The sequence below is a fragment of the Arachis ipaensis genome, chromosome B3, assembly GCF_059453495.1.
Source record: "Arachis ipaensis isolate K30076 ecotype BB chromosome B3, ASM5945349v1, whole genome shotgun sequence".
NCBI classification, from domain to species: Eukaryota; Viridiplantae; Streptophyta; class Magnoliopsida; order Fabales; family Fabaceae; genus Arachis; species Arachis ipaensis.
The window spans coordinates 116,026,446-116,044,457 of record NC_142438.1 but is presented as its reverse complement, the minus strand read 5'-3'; the positions used below and the strand labels follow the sequence as shown (position 1 = coordinate 116,044,457).

Sequence of the window (18,012 nt, the reverse complement as noted above, 5' to 3'; positions counted from 1 at the left end):
GAAACTTTCTCCCCTGTTGTCAAGCCTGCCACTATCAGATTAGTTTTGGCATTGGCCTCTATGAAGCATTGGCCTATACATCAGTTGGATGTCAATAATGCTTTCTTACATGGGGATCTTTCTGAGGATGTTTATATGACTCTGCCACCCGGATTTATATCTTCTCAACCGAATCAATGCTGTAAGCTACTAAAGTCGCTGTATGGTTTACGACAATCTAGTCGTATGTGGTATGACAAACTTTCTCATCTTTTGCTATCTCATGGATATCAGCAGACCTCATCTGATTATAGTTTATTTGTCAAATTCATTGGTGATCAAATTTCTATCCTTTTAGTCTATGTTGACGACATTGTTCTCACTGGTAATTCCATTTCTGAACTTACTGCCATTAAGTCTATTTTACACCAACACTTCCGAATTAAAGACTTGGGCCCATTAAAATATTTTTTGGGTATTGAAGTTGCTCAATCAGAGAAGGGAATTTGCTTATCTCAGAGAAAATATTGTCTTGATCTTTTGGAGGATTATGGTTTATTAGGTGCTAAACCTGCCTCTGTTCCAATGGATAGTACCACAAGACTATATCAAGACAACAGTCCCTTGCTATCCGACCCTTTTGTATATCGTCGTTTGGTTGGCCGTCTTATCTATCTCACCATTACTCGACCGGACATCATGTATGCCACTCAACAATTAAGTCAATTCATGGCATCTCCTACTGAATCTCATCTCCAAGCTGCCAAGCATGTGTTACAATATCTGAAAACTAGTCCCGGCAAAGGACTTTTCTTTCCAAGGGAATCAGAAATTCAGCTTCTCGGCTTCAGTGACTCTGATTGGGCCGGATGTCCTGACACTCGGCGATCTTTAACAGGTTATTGTTTCTTCTTAGGCAGTTCTTTAGTCTCTTGGAAGACCAAGAAACAAACCACCGTTACCCGCTCTTCCACGGAAGCAGAATATCGTGCACTTGTTAATACAACTTGTGAACTTCAATGGATACTAAATGTGTTACAATTTTTAAGCATCTCTCCTATCCGTCCACTAGTTTTATATTGTGATAATCAGAGTGCTCTTCATATTGCTGCTAACCCGGTTTTTCATGAACGGACCAAACATTTAGAGGTTGATTGTCACTTGGTTCGACAAAAAGCTCAAGCTGGAGTAATGAAACTTCTCCCAATTCCCTCTTCTGGGCAACTAGCTGACATCTTCACCAAGCCTTTGTCTCCTCAACCCTTCCATCTTAATCTGAATAAGTTTAGTGTTCTTGACATCTTTCATCCTCCAGCTTGCGGGGGCGTATTAAACCACTCTTCCACCTTAGCCCATGACAACAATAAAGACGTCTCAAAGCCCACAAATTCAACCCAACAGAATACACAAATTAAATTATAATTTAGTCTTTATCTTATCTTATAGTTATCTTTATCTTTATCTATATCTTATCTTTATCTACTTTTATCTTTTATAGGCCAATACTCTATATATACTTAATTTTACCTTCATAGTTTACAATTCATTCAATCAACAATCAATAAAATTTTTTCATCTTTTTCTTTCACGATTCCTTTATTTTTCTATTCTTTCACAATTTTATTAATAATAATAATAATAATAATAATAATAATAATAATAATAAATTAGTAAACCTGGTATATATGAATAATAATAATAACAACAATAATAATAATAAAATTAGTATGTATGCTGTTTGAATAATAATAATAATAATAATAGAAAAATTAGTATGTATGTTGTTTGAATAATAATAATAATAATAATAATAATAATAATAATAATAATAATAATAATAATAATAATAATAATAATAATAATCTATAACAATATATAATGGTAAAACCTGTTTTGGTGTCCAAAACTTTTTTTCTATTTTTATCCTTCTTAATAACCTAGCCCACGTTAGTTATTCCGCATTACAATACTCTCACTACCTCATTTTCATTCACGTTCTCTCTTATTTTATAATTCCGCGTAACTTCTATAATAATTATCTCTTTCTTCCCTTATCCTCTCTCACTTCACGTTGCTTTTACTAGAAAAACTTCCTTCATTTCTCATCCATCTTTTCATGCATTTTTCTCACTTCATTTAATATAATTTGTTTTTCGTCATTAAATAAAAGTGTGAAACTATGTTTATATGTTTGTTTTGATTAATTACCGTGTTGACAGGATACCAATGGAAGTGGTGGACCGACTTGGCAAGATTATGTCTGGCGACAGACAAAACATGAGCGAAGAATAGAGGCAGCAATAATTTATGTAGTTAGTATATCATTTAATATGAATTACCTTTTACAATATATTTTCATGCTAATAATAAATTTTCTAAATATTCAGATACTAATAATAACAGTGAAGTTGGTCCAAGTAATAGACGGAATGATCCAAATATAGGTAAGAATCCTTTATATTTATATTTATTTAATTAATAATAATTTATTTTTTCTTAAGTTTTGATTCGATAAACCTTCCATAATTGTCCTAAATAATATTATTATAGATATTATTATAATATCTTAATGTACTTTAAATTAAATATCTATAACAATATATAAAGGGTATAGGAGAGTTTAGTGTCCAATTTTCACTTTTCTATCTTAATTTTATTGATAAATAGTGTTTAATATAATTTTCGTCTTAAAATTTGGTCAAAAATATAATTATTAGTTAGTTTTCCTTTGTTCTTTGTACAGTTACTTTTTTATTCTACACATAACTTCTACTCATGTTGTCTTTTTTTTTATTCTATGGAGTACATGTAGTACTCTCTCCCTATCTTTATTTCACTTAATTAAAAAAAATAATGATAAATATGTGTATGGAGAATGGTAAAAAATAATAAAAATAAAAATAATTTTTTTAAAAAATAATGAAACAAAAGATAATTTAACATATTGAATATAAAATAAAAAAAGCAATTAAAATTATGCGAGAAAAAAATTCTTTAAATTTAAATTTTTATATCTGCTTTAAATTAAATAAGATTAAAAAAATAAATAAATTTATAAATATTTATAAATCTTTATCTTAATTGTTACATATAAAAATAACATAATAATTTTAGTATCATACTTAAATTAATTTAAATTTTATTATTCTATACATTAAAAAATAAATAACATATAAAATTTTTATTTTTATTTATTAATAATTTATTATTTATTAAAGTTTTTATTTTTTATCTCAAATTTATAATTTAAAAAACATAAAAATTAATTTTTTGAAAATATTAGAAAAAATAACAATATAAAAATTACAATTTTGTTTTGAAATTAAATGAAATTTTATGAAAATCTTAAAAATTTTATTAGTTAGAGACATAGAAGTTGACATATTAGATTTAGAGAAAGATTAAGAATTATTACAAATAAGTGTTAAGAATAGGAGAAATATTCAATAATAATGTAATATTTTTATATTCAATTGTATATGTTAATAGTAACTAAAATAATAGTGTCCATATAATATTATTCTTTTAAGAAGATATAAAATATTTGATATTATTTTTTTATAATTGTTGACAAATTTTATAATTTGATAAACAAAAAAATTTGAATCATTGATATCTTAAATTTTGTCTGAAAGCAATAAAATATGACTTAACAAATAAGTCTGAAAAATAATAAGGATCTATATAATAAGTATACATCTAGATATCTAAATCAAAGAAGAAAAAAATTCCTTTAGCAAATTTGTAATAACTCAAAAGTTAACACCATGGTAGTTATAGATCATAGTGATAAACAAAAATGAGAGTTGGAATAATGGTACGGTAATAATTAATTGCGATTGGGATGAATAAAAAAAAGGCAACATAATAATAATGATAAGAGAAACGATAGTGTATAATATGATGAGATAATATAATTAAAATAAAAATTAATAATCTTAAAAATAATAAAATTAATGATAATTAAAGAGGTTCAAGATAAAATTGAAAAAATATAATTTTTTATCTATTAGAATTGTGGATGGAGATAAAAAATGTTTTGGATATAAATTTTTAAATTTGCTTCTAATTAAATAGGATTGAAAAAATAAATAAATTTAATAATATTTATAAATAACTAATCTTTAAATAATATCAATAAATTTTTATATTAATTTTATTACAGATAATAGCAAATTAATATTTTTTAATCTTATTTTTTAATTTAAATTTATTTTTTTAATATTTTACATGTTAAATAATTTAAGGTATTTTATTTTTTTTATAATTTATTTTTAATTATTATTAAATTTATAATTTTAAAATAAAAATATAAAATTAATTTCTTAAACTCAATAGAAAAGCGGCTCAACAGGCACGATAGTGCCTGGTGAGCCGCTAGTAACAATAATAATAATAGTAATAAAAAATTAGTACGCTGTTTTTTACATGAATAATAATAATAATAACAACAATGATAATAATAATAAAATTAGTATGTATGCTATTTGAATAATAATAATAATAATAATAAATTAGTATGTTTTTTTAATAATAATAATAATAATAATAATAATAATAATAATAATAATAATAATAATAATAAAGGCTAATTTACTGTGTAAGGTTAATTAATTTCTGTTATAAGGTAATGCATATAATTAAAGGATTTTTGTATAACAGATTTAATGTGTATATTTGAATTGCAATTATGCTGGGAATTAGTTATAATGGACATGTTAAGCATAATTGTGTTTTTGAATAATATAGTTATATTATACTTGTTCTTATAATGGAAATGTGATAATGTAGGCTTCAAGGATGTTGATGTGCGATCATTTACACCCGCCGGATCCATATAACCAAATTGTTGAGGCACAGTTATGCGAGACTGGATTTTATTATGTATCCCAAATTGGAGTTATTAAAGGCCAGTCAGCAATGATTAATGCTCTGATTGAGAGATGGCGGCCCGAGACTCACACTTTTCATTTTCCGATTGGTGAGTGTGCCGTGACCTTGGAGGATGTGGTGGTAATTCTCGGTCTGCCAACAAATGGTCTTCCGGTTACAGGTCCGACCATGAGTAGCTTTGAGGCATTGGAAGCCGAGTGCTTGCACCAATTTGGAATTGCATCCAGGAAGAATGACTGTAGAGGGAGCTTTATAAAATTAACGTGGTTTAGGGGTTTGAAAGATCGTATAGTGTTGAATGATGATGTGCACATGCAGATGTATGTAAAGTGTCACATAATGTTATTTGAGACAATTCTGTTTGCAGATAATCTTCCAATTCAATGTTACGGTCCGCTTCAGATTGCTCAAACTCAATATATAACTCGATGCACGACATTCGGTGGCGATTTTCCATGTACATTGAAAACATTTCATGCATACTCGCTTCGTCCATCACATACTTGGTCTGAAATTGAACAAACCCACCAAACACAGGTAAAGGATACCTGTACAAAATACACGATACTCTCCTACATCTTTGAGAATCTATCTTCTCACAAATCACACCTTTTAATTCCTCAAATGACAATGTGAACGGAATAACATCTAATGAATTTTCACACACAAATTGAACTCCCTCATGTTTGCAATAAGATCTGTCCGTAATAATGAATCTTCAATACAACTCTATCATCCATAACACTAACTATTCTCAACCTCAGAAATTTTTTTTACAAAAATGAAGGAGAAGAATCAGAGAAGAGAAGAGAAGAGAAGAGGATGAACATTAGCTGAGACTGGCGAGGAAGAAATGAGACTTATGTGATACCACCATCCGCTTTTTGTATGTACTAACGGGCAAATCGGACGGACCGACCGCTGCACCCCCAAATCGGTGGGTCCGATTGGTGCACCCCGGATTAAAATAAAATTCTCTGCCTCCAGTAATCGGTCCCACCGATTACTGCACTTTTAGCTAACGTCTTCCTGCACCAGTAATCGGTGGCACCGATTTCATACCCATCAACCTCTCCCTCACACAAATCGGTGGGACCGATTCCTCCCTGCTTGAAATCGGTGGCTCCGATTTCTTCCCCCAAAATTCCAAAAAAGCAACACCGTCATAACAGTGTAAATCACCCGTAATGATCATATCCCAGCATAACTCACCCCCAAATCATATCTAAAAAAATCAGCCCATTATGTCATTCTATAAATGCCCTTGTGTCAGACCATAAATACCCCTCTATTTTTAATATACTTGGGTTACCTTTCGGAGAGAAAAAATATTTCAGATATTTTTATAACCTTTAAAGCTGTAACTCAAGCTCTAATTTCTGGAGCAAAACTATTTAGTATTCACTTGAACATATGAATACAAAATCATTCTTCGGGTCCAGCAAGCCAAGCCACCGCATGCATTAAATATACATTTCATGCACCATTAACCTTTTCTTCAGCAATCTATCTCAGTTCAAGCACCAGTAACTCTGTTTTTTATTTCTTCTGTCTTCAACATTTATGAACGTGTGAACCAGTGGGATTGGATGCTTCCAAAGAAAACACTTTCTTGAAAAATTCATAAGAGGCAAAGAACAGTGATCCTTGAGACATGTACATGATCAACCTTGGAGTCAATCCCCTGGTGACAGACAAAGCAAGCACATCTCAAAGCAAATCCGAGTGTTACATACTACTGTCCTAAATGTATAGAATGTTTAACAGTTGCTCTACTTTTGTCATACATTTTCTTATGATATAAAAGATAATAATGGCTAGAGTTGGAAAATAATACCTGTACAGGCCCTTCAAACCTTCACTCTTGCTAATTTTGTAAAGGCCTTGGAACACATTATCATATTGATTTATAGAGCCAGGGAGCTGCAATCCACTTAAATCATAAGCGAAATTAAGAATAAAAATCATACCATCTGTACAAAAATAAATAAATAGTTCATGCTATGCCAAAGAACAATTTTAGACACCAAGTGTTTAGATCTTAAGGTTTGTCTTCAACAACTAACTATGTGGCGGCACCAGTTCAATTTATACCATCAGTCTTACTGATAGTCCACTTTAAAGTAGAAACACGAATTAATAAAATTGGACGGCTTGCTTATTAGTTATTACAAACCTGTGTCTGCAATCTTGTCTTGATCACATCAAAAGGAGTTGTGAACAATGCAGCAGTAGATCCAGCTAATCCTCCACATAATAACTACAAAAATATGCAAAATGATCACAGTTCACATGCATCTTAGTGAGACAAAACGAAGATTATGAAAGCACAAGTAGCACACGAACTTACGGCCTGAAATGCATTAGGTTGAATAGTAGATGACAATGATGGCATCACTTTCTTCAAGCTTTCATATGTATAAAACTATAATTGTTCACAGAAAATAGCCATAAGTAAAACCTTATCACAAAGAACTTACGAAAGCAACTACAGAATAATATTAACAGCAGAAGTTAGAGATGAAAAAATCAACAATCATACAAAGCTTCCTCTACACTCATATTAAGATATGAAAAAGTCCAGGGTCAAAGTTGGCAGCAAAGATGGAAAATAGCAAACCACCAATTCCTCATAGCTGGATAGCACATGCATCTTGGAGACAATCTATTTTGTATGTAATTAATAAACATGTATTGAAAGTTGAAACACCTATTAACCTTGATAATTGAATGTGGAACATTTCGGCACAGTACAGCTCCCCAACCTGCATAAAGGGATGTAAACCCACCATTTCTGATAATTCCAACCAAAGCATCCCTGCATAGATTATATTCATAAGCAGGGAAAAGTAAAAGTAATACAATTAGAAAATAGAAAAGTATTGCATAGGAAAGTACTCCAAGAAAGAATGAAAATAGATTACAATTCTTTTTGTAACAGGGAATACAGATTCCAAATTTTCAATGATTGAATAGATTCACAAAACACACAAAGCCAAGGCATCCTCAATCAGATCAAGAAGTGGTGACAGGTACAGATGATAAAAAGGTCTGAGCCATACCAACAGCTGCGATAATGCGACCCAACTTGCATCTGCTGCTTAATTCGTTCACTAGGAGTGAAAATAAAAGAGGTCGCAATACTTGCAGCACCACCCCCCACACAATGGGCAAAAGAATAATACTCCTGCACATAATAAGCAAAAGTTATTTATGACTCAGGCACATCTAGATGGTGTCATGGTGCCACATGCAGAATAAAATTGGGGGAAAAACCACAAGATAGATATGGATTGGATATAATGAAAGACAAGCTACCTTTGGAAGATAGGGAACCAAAGCAGCTTACCTTTGGAAGATAAGGAACCAAAGCTGCTTTAATCGATTCATAGGTGAAAGTATAAACTGCAGATATTGGAGCAGAACATGCAATGTTTGTAGTAATTCCACGATATAGTCCGAGCAATCCTGAAAGCAGTTCATCAACTCTGAGTAAAAAAAAAAAAAAAAACTAGTGGAGGATTTAGTTCAAAAGGGAAAGTTTATAAATTAAACAACACATAGATATCTAGCAAAGACCAACCTCTGTCAGAAACAACTGATTTACCAATGTTAACAATGGATCTCTGTTCTGCACGGCATGACTGAATAACCGTCTTAATCGTGTCAACTGGATGTAAACAAAGGCTAACACATACACCAGCCAATGCCCCAGAAAAAGCATGCTCTTGCTTTGCAACAGAATAACAAGGCTTCTGACGGGTTGCTGCAAAGCTCTGAACCTTAGCTTCATCATCGGTTATATCCGCAAAATGTCTTCTTTGAATTTCCAGCATTTCATTATTGTCAAGCTTATGCTGGCACTGGACAGAAGCACTATCACGGGTATGTAAAGATTTAATATGATAATCTGCATAGATATTAGAAGACGAGATCTGCCAAGCACCAACATCAGAATTAGTGTCAGGCAAAACTGGAAGAAAATAATCCGAACACAGAGTGCTAACATTTTCTCTGTCCGTAGCTGTACCACTGGATAATGGTAGATCTTCATCTAAAACTAAATCAGGATTGTAAACATCACTCTCATTAGCCACCGCCAAGGTGCTTGTATCTGTTGAAATGCAGTCCCCACCCACTGGGAAATTATTTTTCTTGTTCCCAAGATCTGTAGCCTTCACGTGGTATTTAAGTCCTTTAGGTGCATCCCTACTCATCCACCAATAAACATTTCGGGATTGAAATGAGATTTTCTCAGTCCCAAGTTTTGTTTCTTTCCGATATTCGTTTAAACTGTTATCAGTGGCCTGCATAAATCTCTGGAACAAAGAACCAATATGCTCTTGACGTCCATTACGTGACTGAAGCACCAATGCCTTTTGTGTTACCGTAGGGAAATCTAATTTTTCCTGCAAAATCTGTGAACCATATGCTGTAGCTCCCACATTAACATGAAAGTAATTAGTGTTAGTTGAGCTACATACCCCTCCATTCCTTTCCACATGAATGCCATCAGGAATATTCTTTATCGGGAACCCTTTATCATCTTGATTCACATTTTCCTTGCGGAGCAAAACTGACAATGGGCAACTTGCAGAATCCCATATCTGTCCTACTGCAGAGATGAGCTGAGCGGTGCTCAGTATCTGAGGGTGCTTCGGCTTTGGCTCAGAACTCGTGTAGCACTGCTTATTCTCACTATTGGAAACAGAAGGCTTATGATTCACACGGGAAAGACTTCCCCCATGTTGATTCCGCTTATATTTGATCGAATGTTGATCACTTTTTGGAGATTTATTGCATCCAGACATTCACAACTGTTTTTTTCTTTCTATATCTCCCTCAAGAATAAGATAACTTGAAAATGTCTGCATGGGGGAGAACCTGCAAACCCAGCATTATCATTCATGAATTGCAAACGAAATTAGTACTAACTTTTAATCACTTAGTACACTATATCCCTTATCTTGCAATTGAAACAAGAAAGAATAAATAAATAGATCAATAAGCAGAGTTAATTACCGGTTAAATGGTTCTCATGTGTGTGACATGGAAAAGAAGGGAATGGCAGGCGAATCAAAATCGCTGACATCAAGGTTGAAGCATATTAAGCTAAGAGAATCAGGTAATCTGCCTCCCAAATATAAATGAATTTATTAAAAGGAAAAAGTCAGGGACAAACCAATAGTAAAAAAGATGCTAGGTTAAAAAAAAATGAGAACATAAGTAAATTAATAACAAGAAGTTGAATGGAAGTGGAACCTGGAAGAGAGCAGCGAGAGTTGATGATGAGTACGAGCGGGAGAGGGCTTGAAATTCATGTTGACGACGCGAAAAAGAAGAGGGTTCAAGAAGCACAGCAAGCAACAATTTCAATGTGGGTTTATGCTTATGGATTGCTGCGCCCACTTTGCCTCGCATTACACCCAACACCTCCGATCGTATGAATCTCCCACCCTTCGTTTTCAACACACTTTCTTTTTTCTTTTTCAAAAAATAAAATAGAATAAAAAGAAAAGGGACAAATTATCCTGATCTTTTGGTCTGAGAGCATTTAAGTTATGGGTAAATATCTTTTTTGTCCCTGAGCATTTTAAATTGAGATATGTCGTACCTTTATCATCCAGAAACTTCAACCAGGTCCTCAACCATCAATATTAGTGGACGTATCGACCCATGTGACCGGTTGCCAACAGGTTGCCTGGATGACGTGTCAGGTGGAGGCTGAGTTGTCAAATGCAGGTGCCACGTGTCACTAGAAGTTGTTGCAGGGACTAAAAACCCCCTTCCTGCCCAAACTGTTCTCAGCCCCACCAGCAACACCCTTCACTCACCACCCCTCTCCAGCACTCCTCCACCACCGCCACTGCCGCCACCACTACAACCGCCTCACAACCTTCGCAACTCATGCGAGTCCTCCACCTCTTCTTCTTCCTCCACAACCTCCCAAAGCTTCACCCAATGGAGGTTCTCTCTCCCGACAACACCTTCCACAACAACCACCACCAACGCCACCACCGCTTCTACTTCCCAACAATCTCGAAGAACTCTTTCACCTCTCCGAGCTTCAACTCACTACCACCGCCTCACAACCTTCGCAACTCTTTGAAAGGGTGGTCTCCAACCATGGGGTTGAATTTCTAACCCTCTTACTAATTTTCATCCCCACGCCCAAGTCTAATGTCTTTAAGCATTGCTCTGTCAAACCAGATTTGCCTTCATGTTTCTATACAATCTAGTTGCTTTATCAACCAATCCATGCTTGCAATATACAGACATCATCGAATTGAATTGCTCTATGGATTTCAACCCTTTTCTAGTTTCCATTTCTAACCAAAGTTCTTCAGCACGGTTCAGATGTCCGATTCTACCAAATGCTTCAATAGCTAACATATAACTTTTTTATCTAACCAAGGGGAGTTCCTGAATGATTCCCCAAACTCTTTCTAGCTCTTCTGGGCTCCCCAAATATCCATACAATATAAGTAGAACATCGAATGTTGACCAATTGTTCCCTATAACAGACTTTTTCACAGCTTGAACATATGCTTCAGTTGCAGTATACAACCTTGCCACTGCATGAGCAATAGCTAAAATGCAGTAAGATATCTTGTTCGGTTCAACCTGTGCCTTCTTCATCTGAGCAAAGACCTTTACCAAGGTAAAATCCATCTCCCATCCAAGTGCAGAAGGCAGACCCAACAGCCTCCCCTTTCCGAAGCTTCTCGATCCTTCTAGACAAGCTCTCTGAGTTCTGAGGGCTCTCGGAATCGCTTTCGGAGGATTCTTGCGGTGATTGGATGCAAAGGAATCTGAAACGGAGGTGGGCATAAGGTGCTCGACGCATTGCCTCAATAAACCTGCGTCGCAGCATGTTTCTCTTTTCTTCCCTCGCCCAACAGAATTGAACAAATGAACAGCACGTTATGAGAATTTCCTTTCCTTTCTCATTGGGCAAATAACCCAATATTTTTTGGCGTTGGTGGTGGTTGTTGTGGCGGAGGAGTAATGGTGGTGGTGGTGGAAGGTGTTTTCGGGAGAGAGAACCTCCATTGGGTGAAGCTTTGGGAGGTTGTAGAGGAAGAAGAAGAGGTGGAGGACTCGCATGAGTTGCGAAGGTTGCGAGGCGGTTGTAGTGGTGGCGGCGGTGGCGGTGGTGGAAGAGTGTTGGGGAGGGGTGGTGAGTGGAGGGTGTTGCCGGTGGGGTGAGAACAGTTTGGGCAAGGAGGGGGGTTTTAGTCCCTGCAACAACTTCTAGTGACACGTGGCACCTGCATTTGACAACTCAGCTTCCACCTGACACGTCATCCAGGCAACCTGTTGGCAACTGGTCACAGGGGTCGATACGTCCACTAATGTTGATGGTTGAGGTTTCTGGATGATAAAGGTGCGACATGTCCCAATTTAAAATGCTCAGGGGCCGGAAAGGGTATTTACCCTTTAAGTTACTGAAGATTTTTTTTGGGTGACTAAGTTATTGAAAATTTAAAAATATATATGAGTTTTTTATTTCTTTAATTTGAATACATCGATTTAATTTGAATACATCTATTCCTGAGTCTAATTTATCTTATTTTAAAAATTCTTTTACGTGGACATCATTAGTTAGGTTAGTACAATAGAAGTCATATTTAATTTTTCCATTGGATGTGACAAACTCAAATAAATAGTAAGAATTAATGTGTCCAAATTTAAGAAGGTCAAAAATTTAAATATATTTTTAATTTTTGGAGACTTAAATGTTTACGAACTAAAAGATCAAAAACCTATTTATCTTTTTCTCTAGGATAACATAAATGTATTTACGTAAAATTAAATATTCAATATTAACCTGTAGTGCCAAGATCTTTTAAAGGCTAATTTTTTTATATGGAAATGATTATGGTGTAAGGCTAATTTTTTTATATGGAAATGATTATGGTGTAATGCAATGAAATAGACGTGCATCAAGTTTTTTGGATGTCAGTCAAAACACAACTTACATTTTACCCTTTTCACCCTTTTTAATTTTTTTTAAACTAAACAAAATGCAACTTGCATTTTTTGACATGCAGCTTTTTAAAATTTTCTGGTTTTTGACATAGGCCCAAAATGCAGAGTTTATGAGATGGCCCTTGTTTTTTTTTTTTGAAAAAGTAAAACGCAGGTTACATTTTAATTGGGCTGAAAACTTTTTTCAGTATCTGCAAAATGCAGCTTGCGTTTTATATGAAAAAGAATATTTTAATGGAGAGCCTTGCCTATAAATACGAAAGGCAGTTCATTCCAACTTGTACCTCACTTCTATTCCCTCACTTGTATTCCCATTCCTCTTTCTTTCATATATGTCATATTTGTAATTTTTTTGGCAATTAGTTGTGTCAAAAAAATCAGGTTAGGTGAGGTTGAGGTTATGGAAGATATTGCAAATATGCGAGTGTATTATAACGGTGAGATTATACCAAATACACACGAAAGAGTGACTTTTGTTTGTGAATGTCCGTTTTCATTTACTATTCCATGTACCATGAGTTTTGTAGAGTTGCAAAATGGTCTTTGTGAGAACATACAAAGTCACATTTCGAAAAGGGTGAGCAACATTTTGTACAGAAATCCTATACAAGTATTTGGTGGGTTGATACAGTTTCAAATAATGTCCACACTGACGACGCATGTATGCAGTGGATGTTCTATATTTATCAACAAACCCAATTTCACGTGCCGATGATAGAGTTGTACGTTGAGTTTGAACAGCGTACGGGAATGGTTGCGGTTGGCGACAATGTCAATGTTGATGAGCTCGGGAATATAGATTGGGAAGAAGATAACAACGACAGTGAAGAGGAGTTTGAAGCCAACTATGAAGTCGATGACGAAAACGATGACGAAGACTTGGTAGGCAATCCGATGGTACAAAATGAAGCGCATGCGATTGTAAGTCAACACCCCTTTGGTGTTCCGTCTTTTATGCGGACTTTGGATCTCGAAGCTATGCGTTCCCCAGAATTTTCTGAGTATGCGAATATAGGTATGTTATCTTATGGTTATTAATTAAAGTTACCACTACCATCAATTTTATTTGCCTTGTCCGAATAACAGTGATTCGCATGTCGTAGGTGAAAGCAATGTTGCGGCAGAAGATGGTGAGTTTAGTGTTGGAATGGAATTTGGTTTTAGAGAGTTAGTGATATCTGCAATCAAAAGCTACACTATCTCTAGAGGAGTTGATTACACTGTGTATGAGTCTGAACCGCAGATATTCTATGCAAAATGCAAGGGTTATAGTGCAGGGTGCGATTGGCTTATCCGGGGGCGCAGTCTGTGTCCGTAAATTATACGGATGACCCTGAGATATACCGACATCCAGACCACCGCCAACGTCAGAAGGACCGACATCTAGCATGCTTGCACCGCTAGTGTCATACAAACCAGAACCACTCATGTCCGGAGCACTCACTCCACCATAATCATACTCGTGCTAAAGGTCATGTCCCAAAAATCTCTCTTGCGAGTATTCATTTAAATCGAACAACTCGGTACGCGGTGGTGCGGAAGGACAAGGAGGATCTACATGACCCGGCGATCGATCCATTGAGAAGTCACTGGCATGACCTAATGTGGCGCGACGACCAACAGATTGCTCAGAAGGAGCATGCCGTTGCTGCTCTGGCATCCGAAATAGATAAACTGTATCTCTCAAGACCTGAGAGAAGCTGATGGAATCAATTCCAGCCAACGGACTGAACTGACCATCGGCTGGAATTACCAGTTGTGGTATGTAGGATTCCGCGAGCTGATGTGGTTGTGGTTCCGGTATATACGGTTATTGCTGCTCATATCCCGACACTGCTGTTGTTGCTCATATACCAAAAACTCTTGCTGTTGGCCGTAGGGCAGTGCCTGAAACTGCTAGGCATATGCCAGCTCCTGAAATTGCTGCTCATATGCCGGCACTTGATACTGATGTCATACCCTGACATCTGAAACTGGTGCTCATATGCCGGGGCCACTCTATACACTTGAATGACACTAACGGCGGCTTAGTGGAGCACATAAACAAATTTACAGTGAGGTCGTCCGGAACCACCACTCTTATATACGGCCACCATATAAACTGCATATCAGTAATCACGAGGCCAATTAGTAAAATTATTATTCTAAATAAGCAGCCTAACATAAATGGGAAAAACTTACATCGTTGACTCCTATGTCATTGAGTCCTTGCCTAAACTGCGCCGTAGACCTCCGTGTATATCTTGTTAGTCGGCGCCAATGACTCCACATAAACAAGATTAGAATGATTGCAATAAGAACAACAATAAAACAACAACGACAATAACAACAACAACAATAACAATAATAATAATTAAAATATATAATAATACCGTCGTGCAAGTGGAACACCAATATCGACGAGCTCATTGCGGGGAATAGGCGCCAGGAATGACATACGCTCCCATGCCCAAACAAAAAGTAGAATGAGTGGCCCATCCATCTCTTTACAGTTGTATCGTGATGCATGACACAACGATCTGTATAGATGTACTAGACTGGCTGCCCCCAACTGTATAGTGGAATTCGGTGGAAATCTTGAAGTAGAGGCAGAAACTTCGAGTTTAAAGAAGTGGTAGACTTATCTGGAAACACAACCATCCCGAGCACGCAGAAAATGTGAGCCTGGATGTACCTCTCAATGGACTCCTGCGTGTCATACGATTCGGTGTCTCTACATCGTCGGACCCATGCAGGATTTACCTTACCAAGACGTGATCATTCGGACCAGGCTGTCGACCAAAACAAGCAATGTAGTTCTCCACCAAAAGCTGGTGACTGCTGTTCGTTCTACTCGTGACAGGCTCCTCATTAACCGGAAGGCCAAGTATATGTGTCACGTCTTCCAGCGTCACCGTCACTTCGCCGATTGGAAGGTGAAACGTGTGGATTTTTGGCTTCCGTCGTTCCACCAAGGTACTTAGGAGTGCAGAATGGCCTCTCATTTTGCCTACTCGCGAAACGTATTGAAACCCAATAAATGCTAATGCCGCTGCAGCTATCTCGTTAAAGGTCTCTGGCGGATCAAGTTTTCTGGGCAATAAATTTCTGATAGCCTGCAAAAAAAATGATAATTATTAATATTACTTTATAACTATAATTAGTGTTAACAATAATATTAATAAAAATATTAATACTTTTCTTAATAATTAGCAACAACAATAACTATCACAATAATAATAATAATAATAATAATAATAATAATAATAATAATAATAATAATAATAAATTATTAAAAAATAATAATAAATTATTATTATCATAAACAGTATTATAAAAATTAACAATATACTAATCATAATAATAATTTTTTTAGGAGACTTAATCATAAAAATAATTACTCAAATATAACGAAAACACAAATAATAATAATAATAATAATAATAATAATAATAATAATAATAATAATAATAAAATACAAATAAATATATTTATTCATCATAAAATTAAAAAAAAATACTTACTCATTGAGGATGATCCAAATATTCAATAATATTTTCTTCAGGTAACGTAAAATCACGAACTATTTTTTTTCTAATAATTACTACTCTCTCTTCTTTCTACTATTCTTCTTCCTCCCTTCCTTGCGACCAAAAACCTCAAACCCTCCATCCCTTACAACACAAACCATCACTCACTAAAACTGAAGCTGAACCCTCACTTTACAAAACCTCACTTGCGTTCTGCTTTTAAAGACCCCCTTCGGCCATCCCCAAACACGTGCGAGCATGCAGCTTCTGCTCTTGCCAATCGCAACCTACTTATGCCAAGGCATCTTAGCCTAGTTTTACTAGTCTTTTTCCTTTGTTTTTAATAGGTTTTATGCACTTTCTTGAGTTACAAGTAAGTCATTTGGGTGGAAATTCATGTGTATTTGGATTCAATCAACCATGAGTAAATTGATGCATTTTCATGAGGTTTTGTGCTATAATTGCTTATATGTCAAGGATGATAAGAAGTCTCATGATTTTAGCATAGCTTTGATGCAATTGTTGATTGATGACAGGTGACCAAAAGGCTTGGAGGAAGGTTAAAGAAAGGGGATGGCAGCAATGGAAATGAAGGCAGCAAAACCACCCTGGGAAGAGCTCAAGTTTATACCAACGTTTGCCTCAAACTTGAGGTCAAACGTTGGCTAAAGAAGAACCCAGAAGATGCCAAAGTTTGCGCCAACGTTTGCCTCAAACTTGAGGTCAAACGTTGGTTCAAAAATAAGCCCTGGAGAAGCCAACGTTTGCGCCAATATTTGCCTCAAACTTGAGGTAACGTTTGTCTCAAACTTGAGGTCAAACGTTGGTTCAAAAACAAGCCCTGGAGAAGCCAACGTTTGCGCCAACGTTTGCCTCAAACTTGAGGTCAAACGTTGGCTCAAAAACAAGCCCTGGAGGAAGCAACGTTTACGCCAACGTTTGCCTCAAACTTGAGGTCAAACGTTGGCACAATTACACACCCAAGAGGACTAACGTTTGCGCCAACGTTTGCCTCAAACTTGAGGTCAAACGTCTGCTGCAAAATGGCCTTGGAGGGAGCACGTTTGAGCTCACGTTTGACCTTAAACACGAACTCAAACGTGAGTGACAGAAAAGCACCGTTCTGCATAATTTTTAACACGCCAACATTTGAGTTAAAGTTTGCCTCAAACGTTAACTCAAACGTAAATGCTCCAAAGTCCAAATTGCAAATGAATTTCTTCTCAAATCCAAGAGCAATCAACTGAGGCTATCTTCAATCCAATTCCATTAAGGCCAATGCCCAAATTCAAGGCTTTTTAATGATCAATAGAAGGAAGTGTATAAATAGAAGTTAGTTTGATTTAGAAAGGACCGCAATTTTTACTTTTGAACTTTCACCTCTTTTAGAATTTTTGACTTGTAATATGGAACTTTCATTTTTTAGATCTTAAAGAATTGGGAGGGAATTGAGTTCTCTTTCCCTCTGGGTTCTCTGTTTTCATTTTTTGCAAAGCTTTATTTGAGTCTTGGGTGTTGAGAATTGAGAAAATTCTGTCTCAATCTCACCTTGAGATCTCTCTCTGTTTTCATTTCACTGCACCATTGGAGAAATTGAGATTTGAATTTATTTCTTCTACTGTTTGATTTTAAATTTACT

At 35.5% G+C, this 18,012-nt stretch overlaps 1 protein-coding gene across 8 annotated transcripts; it reads right to left on the bottom strand.

Moving 5' to 3' along the window:
* Window positions 1–6,185: 6,185 nt before the first annotated feature.
* LOC107630792 (Mitochondrial substrate carrier family protein) lies at window positions 6,186–10,392 on the bottom strand. 8 transcript variants are annotated; one of them, XM_088509352.1, is made up of 12 exons: window positions 10,135–10,346; window positions 9,895–10,002; window positions 9,357–9,756; window positions 8,880–9,290; window positions 8,456–8,807; window positions 8,222–8,340; window positions 7,935–8,059; window positions 7,591–7,690; window positions 7,223–7,297; window positions 7,049–7,132; window positions 6,710–6,795; window positions 6,186–6,556 (listed from the first exon to the last, which is right to left on the bottom strand). In XM_088509352.1, the coding sequence occupies exons 3-12, from the start codon at window positions 9,681–9,683 to the stop codon at window positions 6,427–6,429; spliced, it is 1,809 nt and encodes a 602-aa protein (XP_088365478.1). In that variant the 5' UTR covers window positions 9,684–9,756; window positions 9,895–10,002; window positions 10,135–10,346; the 3' UTR covers window positions 6,186–6,426. The 8 variants fall into 8 exon arrangements, 6 of the variants coding, with proteins under 6 accessions (XP_088365478.1, XP_020974839.1, XP_016189521.1 ...); XM_021119180.2 differs by having other exon boundaries at window positions 8,880–9,756; XM_016334035.3 differs by having other exon boundaries at window positions 8,456–9,290.
* Between the last annotated feature and the right edge of the window lie 7,620 nt (window positions 10,393–18,012).

Coding starts and splice junctions, on each gene's coding strand:
- LOC107630792 (XM_016334032.3), bottom strand. CDS start 9,683: ATGTCTGGATGCAATAAATCTCCAAAAAGTGATCAACATTCGATCAAA. Junction 8,060..8,221: donor TGGTTCCTTATCTTCCAAAG/GTAAGCTGCTTT, acceptor TATTATGTGCAG/GAGTATTATTCTTTTGCCCA. Junction 7,298..7,590: donor TTCCACATTCAATTATCAAG/GTTAATAGGTGT, acceptor GAACAATTATAG/TTTTATACATATGAAAGCTT.